Below are 7726 nucleotides of genomic sequence, written 5' to 3' on the forward strand. Positions count from 1 at the left end.
CATTTTGGTTCAAAGACAGTCAAGAACAATAAAAGATTAATCAAAATGTCAGATTTATTTTAACATTTATTTTATAGCTTCCTCAGACAACATTTAGATTTCATGTAGAAATCACATCAATTTCTTTCTATTTGTACAACACAACTGTAAACATCTGCATTTATTATATAGACCTAATTGTTAGTGTCTGTAAATAATACACATTTCTCAATTAAATACTGACTTTGCCGAGTACAGACACAGCTTTCGCAACTCCCGATTGCTGCTATGCACGCTGCCTGCTCGCAACATTAAAAGGAATGTTTAAAGACACCCAAAACAACATGAAGTACATTTCTACATTACACTAACATATGGGACACAATATCACGAAAGAATAACACCGTGTTAGAGAGGGTTTGATTTCGTACATATTAATATTTGATGCGTTAATGTCAGTTAAATAAGAAACTTGATTCCGATGCGGCTGGAAACATTTTAGTGTTCACAGACAAAACTTACACAATGAGCATTGCATAATCTCACTACAGTAAGTACATACTGGGGTTTAAGTGTTTAAAAAGGTTTGTTTTAATCAAGCAGAAGGGACGTTTACTCTGTCGGCTCGGAGCAACTGGAAGAGGAGAATCACCCCAAAGATCAGAAACGTTTACAGGCTGTGATAACCATTAAGTGAAGATGACCTTGTAGTTGTTATCCAGCAGAACAATATACCTTTTTTTTCTTGCCTGTAATGAGAAACACGAGGGGATCATGTTCACCTGAGCAGAGGAGTGGCCTCAAGCTTGTGCTTTTCAAACATGCTTCCTTACAGATTACTATTGTTAGGTGGATGTTTGGCTTTGAAAAATACAGATTTATGGCCTTTCATTCACCATATTAATTCTGTTAGATTGTAGAAAATATCAGCCCTCACGTTACCACACCAGGTTGTGCTTTAAATGTTTGTGCTGGAAACACTGCGCTCATATATCTCTCACCGGGATTCAAATGAGAGGCCTCGTGTCTCAGTAATGGCAATGGTTCTTTATGACTGAGCAATGACAGTAAAGCAGCCACCTCAATAAAGGAACTTGCTTATTGGTTTTCATCTCAACAGACGTCTTATTAAAATGGGAATAGAGGCTCTACGGTTCTCTGCACTTTCACTTTTTCCAGCTTTCCATTGGCTCGCTCTAGTGCCTCAGAATGCAGCGAGGCCAACGCTGCTTCAACGATTTGTCTTTCACACATGCTTTTAATTCAGAGAGGACGGTTATATACGGGTACTCTGTAAATTCAATCTTCCGTCATGCAAAATTTCACACTTTAGACATTTCAATGCAGATATTATTATCTATAGATACTAAAATAGTTCGATTTTATCTCCATAAATGATATAATCAACCAGACAATAGCTTCTTTTCTGTAGTTTTGGTATCATACATAATTAGATCATTAATCTTTTCATGTCACCTTCCAAATGCTACGGACTTTATTTGATACATAAAGAGATATATGAAATATTGTGATTAGAAATCCTGTCCTGTCTCTGTGTGTCACTATATTGCTTTATTCAACTGACTTGCTGACGGCTTGTAGGACGTTCACAAAGTTGAAATGTCATCAGGAGGGATTTAGTTAAATGTATAATTTGAGTGGGTTATTTCCTGCAAACTCCTTCAGATCTTCAATCTGTCAGTAAAAGACGAGAAATATGGTGATGGGGCTGAAATCTGTCGGCTAAATAAAAAGAGATAGAAAACAGATTTCTATCCTTCTTAATTAGTAATGACAGGAAGAGAGTGAATGAAAAGAGAGAGAGAGAGAGACAGTGACCAATTAATTGTGACAGGCTGCTATAAACCCTTGAGTGGGCTTGGACCCCTATATGCTCCGTAATCAAGGCCGACCTGGCAGCCAGAACTCTATTTATGCTCAGCCAGGACGTCGTTCAGGATGTTCAGGAGCTGATGGACATGGTACTCCTTGAAGACCAAAGTGGGACGGAAACGGATGGTCTTTTCGCCACAGGAACCCATAAACAGACCTGGTGAGAGAACACAGCATCCCATAAAGCCACTGCATCTTATGGTGAAGACCAGGTCTAAATGTAACTTATTTATGTGTAACTTAAGTTTATTATTATTATAAGTCTAGTATTAATAATTATTACGATGCAAAACAACAATAACCCTAATGATAGTTAATACTATTATTACTGTTATGATTAATGATCATACATTTTATTAATCAGATAATTATTATTATCAGAATTATAAAATAATAATAAAAATGATTATTGTTATTATTATTATAATACAAGTATATTAACAACAATAATAATAATAATAGTTAACAGTAAGCACAACAATCACAGTAGAAGTAATACTGTACTGCGTAGTTAATTAGTAATTATATTTAGTAAGTTAATTAGTAATGTTCAGTTTGCAATAATATTAATATTCATAATACTAACAATTGTTTTTTTATTATTAGTAGATGATAATGCACGCATTGATATAATAATAAAAATAATAATAATAAAATGATACATCATATACATACATTATATAATGATATATATTATATACATTATTATTATCCTTAAAAATAATTGTTATAATAACAATAACATTGTATGTACATTATTATTATCCTTAAAAATAATTGTTATAATAACAATAACATTGTATGTACATTATTATTAAATAAAATTATACATTTATAAATATAGATAATATTAGATAATAACTATGCAACATGCTGCTGCAAAAGACACAATGACCTTTGTAACTGATATGCAAAAAAAATACATATAAATGTATTTATACATTTATATGTATAATATAAATGTATAAAAATTCCCCATAAAAAGTCCTGCCAGGGTTTCTTTTAATTGTCTTGTCAACCTCATGTGTGATGGCTAAAGTGGCCATGGCTTACCCTTGTTCCTGGCTTTAATCATGATACTGTCGCGTGTGGCATCATTGCAGGCGTCTATGGCACAGAATGTACCCTGGCCGCGGGCTCTGCTCAGGATATGAGGATACTGGGTCTACATGAGGGGAAGACACGAGACAATAAATGAATGTACAGCTCACAATGTGAAAGGTATCATCAATCCACAAGCACAGCCTCAAAACAAACACTCATTACGCTGACAAGATCGATTACAGGCTCAGGTTCCCAGCAGAAGTTATGAGGCCGGTTCTCAGATGAACAATGAACGTCCACATAATAGAACCATTAATGCTTTTAAAGCATCTCGCGTTGAGCTGTGGCACCTGTGAGGAATCAGTCATGTGAGGATAGAAATGGAGATGGCCGTACCTGCAGTGCGTAAAGGCCCTGTAGAAGAGCCTTCCCTGAGCGCGTCACCTCTTCCAGAAGGTTCTCTCTTCGGATCACATTAAGCACCTCTGATAAGAACAGATTCTTTGAGGGGTCTCCCATCCACGTGTTGAAGATTCTGTAGGGCTGAGGTGCATACAGTCACGTCAGTTTAAATGGTCCTTTTTATTGTGTAACTAAAGTGTCTTCTTTAAAGATGTCATGCAACCAACATTTGCATTTTGTGGCATTTAGTTTATGTCTTTTAGCTTTCATCTATAGGCAAATACACTATTAAAAGTTATGGTCACACTTTATTTTAAGGTCCAATTCTCGCTATTAACAAACCATTAATTATTACTTTTGTCTCAATAAACTCCTAATTTGCTGCTTATTAGTAGCTAGTGAGGTAGTTACAGTCAATATGTTAATAACAGGCATGCTAATAAGCAACTAGTTAATAGTGAGAATTGGTCCCTATACTACAGTGATACCAAAGTTTTTTTTTTGGTAAATGTAAAGTATTCTAAATGGAAATAGACCCAAAAAGGCTATTGTCTATTTAAAAAACAAAGCAAAGCAAAACAAAACAAACGTTCCACCTCAAATTTTTTGTTGTAATGTGTCAATACAAGAAAGAAATCTTACAAGCATTTTCATGATAATCCAGTTCCAATTTCATTATTAAAATAATTACAAAAAGATCCCTTAGACCAAAACATAATGAAATTTTTGTTATTGTTTTGTAATAATAATAATAATAATTATTATTATTGTTACAAAAACATGAACATTTATTAATAAATACATTATTTTTATTACTCCAACAAAAAAATAATAATAGTAAATTCTAAAATAGAAATACAAATTTCTTATATTTTAGTAATGAATACTACTACTACTACTACTAATAGGGGGAGGGGTCTGAGTGTAATTATTTCATTATTAAAATAATCACACTCAGATCTCTTTTTACAACATTTGATACAAAAGATCACTTTATATTTGACAGCATTTGGGAAGTTGCAACAAGAAGGCACATTGTGTGCATATATTATTGCCAACACAGGTCTTTAAAACAATCAGCTGTTATATTTGTAATTTAGCCTTTCTAGTCAATTAACTAAAAGTAGCCCAAGCTATTTTTTGTTTAGAATTGAGATAACCATAGAAGGTTACTTTACAGGAAGAAACATGTTTTCGACAGTAGGGGGAGTGATTACTCAATTCCACACAGCCATGAACCTCATCCAAGGACACGCAATCATTTAGACAAACAATGATTGTGAAACTGACAGAACAATCATCTGGTACTAAAACACATTATAATGCTATTCATCAACGATGACTCATTAACAAAAAGGATAAAGCAGGCAGTTGGGGACAATTACTGGGAGTGATTATTGTTGCCGATTCTTTATGAGGTAACGTATGCAGAAGCAGTGACAGCTCTTACTTTGTCTGGTTGCAGTTCATCCCTGTGGTAGTATCCTCCTGTCAGCAGCTTCTTGCTGAAGGAGACAACATCAGCAGGGTCGTCCAGGCCCCAATGCTCATGGGCCCAGAACTTTCCTGTTGTTCCTCCACCTGTCTGCACCTCATCCACGTGGAAAGCACAGCCATGCTGAAAGAACCAGACACAGATAAACATCTGTTAGCTCACTCTCGGTCAAAAGCCATCCTGTCAGCCTGCAAAAAACTGCATCCAACACCCTCCGGACACGGCCGCTGCGTTTCGCCACGCTCCATTTGAAGTGAACACTTCCCGAGCTATTCAGGGAGAGCGTGGACTTCCTCACAATTACTTAAGGAGCTTCTTTTCTCTGCATAAAGCAGCCATATTAAATGATTCCCTTTTGTCTCCTGCCTTATCTCATTCAAATTAGAGCAGATAAGAAGAACTTCCTACAGAGTCTTGAGTGCCTTTTTTATTGGACAGTTCAAAGAGCCTCATTTTAGCTATTTATAACTGGAGTGTCTCTCTCAAACGACTTCAAAGCACAGATCCGGTAAACAAGGACGATAACTAAGCGTTAGAGAACAGTTAGCCTGAAAAAAAGCATTTTGACCTTGCGTGCAATATTTCTCAGTTTGATGAAGAAGTCAGGTGAAGCGTGGTTGTCCCCTCCCTCTGCCTGGATGGGCTCGATCACAATGCCAGCCACTGGTTTGCCCTTCTGCCTCCACTTCACGATGAGATCCTCAACCTGACACACACAATTAATACATTAATATCTTAGTTTTATGTGAAGAAGTAGGTAACACTTTGCAGTAGGTGCACTGAAACACAGCGACTAGTCTGCTTTTCTTAAATAATGCTGCAATTCTACTGAATATAAACTAAATATAGGCTATTTTAGAAAGGAACATTTAAAAGATGAAAAAGAGGAACAATCAATAAATTAAGAATCATCTATTGCCATCGTGTGAATAATATATAATGCTGCAATCAATAAAAAAGTAACTGTAGTCTGATTATGAGTTTTTAAAATGTAATTTAATCTAATACTAGTAGTACTTAATCTATCTATCTATCTATCTATCTATCTATCTACACACACATACAAAAAGACATCAGTGGTTAACTATTAAACTACTGGGGTTTAATAGTTAAGTTCAATCAACTGCATTTGTAGCATTATGTTGATTACCACAAAAAAAAAACTTCTATTTGTCTCTCTCGCTCTCTTTTTTAATCTTTTGCCCTCATGCAAAATTCTTGATCATGCACATTCCTATTAAAATCTCGGAAAATCTGGCATAAAATTTTTCCAAACAATGGTAAATGTTGCAGTACCTATAGTAAAAGCTGTTTAAATAATCATTTATACAGTCATTTTATATCTTGTGGTGATACTATTGAAACGGTGAGCATTTGATCATTTATGGATTGGCATCATTCACTTTTATTGTAAGTGCCTCACTGTAGCAGATTTATTTATTTTTTTAAGAAAAGGAGATACAACCAAAAATGCTGTTGATTGAGTTTAACCTGTCCTGAACCTGGAATATTTCTTTGCTTGGTATGAGGAGGAAAGTTTTTTGTGAACATATCAAGGAGACATCTCTGACCTCCTCCAGGCAGCGGGCCTCTTCCTGGGCGTTCTCCCTCACAAACTCCTCCAGAGGGTACTGCAGTTTAGGGAAGGGTGCGATGGGCCAGTCGAAGGACGGTATATCCAGCTTGTGAATGACTTTGGAATGTGTTGTAGCCAGGCAACCTGCAATCCAACAGCACACACATAAGGGATGTGTGTCCTAGTCAAAACAAAAGAGCCAGGCTTCTTTGTTTTTCAAATGAAGTCATACGATACAAACAGCTGCAAAGGCAAACAAATGTAAGGCAAATATAAGCAGGCTAGGTCAAATGCCTCAAAATTAGAGAATTACATGCCCAATTCCAGAGAAGTTGGGACGTTTTGTAAAAATGCAATAAAATCAAGAATCTGTGATTTGTTCATTCTCTTTAACTTTTATTTAATTGACAAAAGTACGTAAGAAAAAATTTCCAAAGTTTTCACTGACCAAAGTAAATGTATTTTGTAAATATGAACAAATTTTGATTTTCACACTCCAAAAAAGTTGGGACAGAGGCAAAATAAAAGCGAAAAGGTTATAGAATATCCACTTTAAACTGTTTTGAAACAGTTCACGGTAAGCAGGTGAATTGGTAATAGGTCAAGGTATCATGTTTGGGTCTAAAAGGAGCATCTTAGTCTTTGCAAGCAAAGCTGGATCATGGCTCATCACTTTGTGCCAAATTTCATGAGAAGTGTCAAACAAATCAAGAATGACATTTCGCAGTGCAAAATTGCAAAGAATTTAGGTCTTTCACCAACTACCATACGTAATATTGTGAAAATATTTAGGGAATTCAGAGAAATCACAGTACATGTAGGGCAAGGCAGGAAACCTCAGTTGAATGCGCTTGACCTTTGAGCCTTCAGATGGCATTGCATAAGAAACAGTCATGCATCAGTGCAAACGGCATGGGTGACTTGCATATGTGTGAAGGTACCATTGACATGGAGGCATATATTGGAGTTGTACAGAGAAATATACTGCAGTCAAGATGATGTCTTTCATGGGAAGTCCATGGTTATTAGATCAAGACAATGTCAGCTCTTATTCTGCATGTGCTACAACAGCGTGGTTTTGTAGACTCAGAGTGAATGTGCCTGCAGTCCAGATCTGACTCCTATTGAAAATGTATGACCAGTCATGAAAAGGAGAATCAGACAACGACAATCACAGACTGCTGAGCATCTGAAGCCTTGTTTCAAGAGAGACTGGACAAAAATTTTGCTTGCAAAACTTTAACAATTAGTATCCTTAATTCCCAAACAATAAGACATTGTAATTAAAAGGAAAGTTGATGTGACAGTGTTAAACGTGCCTCTGTCCCAACTTTTTT

At 35.9% G+C, this 7726-nt stretch overlaps 1 protein-coding gene across 1 annotated transcript in view; it reads right to left on the bottom strand.

Annotated features, from left to right (window-relative positions):
- Window positions 1-34: 34 nt before the first annotated feature.
- LOC107733848 (4-aminobutyrate aminotransferase, mitochondrial-like) overlaps window positions 35-7726 on the bottom strand; it is a 27440-nt gene continuing 19748 nt past the window's right edge. The window contains exons 8-13 of the mRNA XM_016545655.1: window positions 6385-6533; window positions 5382-5519; window positions 4769-4936; window positions 3313-3459; window positions 2926-3037; window positions 35-2029 (exon numbers count right to left, since the gene is read on the bottom strand). Of these exons, the coding sequence (XP_016401141.1) occupies window positions 1908-2029; window positions 2926-3037; window positions 3313-3459; window positions 4769-4936; window positions 5382-5519; window positions 6385-6533 (836 nt within the window). The 3' untranslated portion in view covers window positions 35-1907. The remainder of the gene's footprint in view (window positions 2030-2925; window positions 3038-3312; window positions 3460-4768; window positions 4937-5381; window positions 5520-6384; window positions 6534-7726) is intronic.

This window comes from Sinocyclocheilus rhinocerous, unplaced genomic scaffold (genome assembly GCF_001515625.1).
Source record: "Sinocyclocheilus rhinocerous isolate Xijiao unplaced genomic scaffold, SAMN03320098_v1.1 scaffold189, whole genome shotgun sequence".
Lineage (NCBI taxonomy): Eukaryota > Metazoa > Chordata > Actinopteri > Cypriniformes > Cyprinidae > Sinocyclocheilus > Sinocyclocheilus rhinocerous.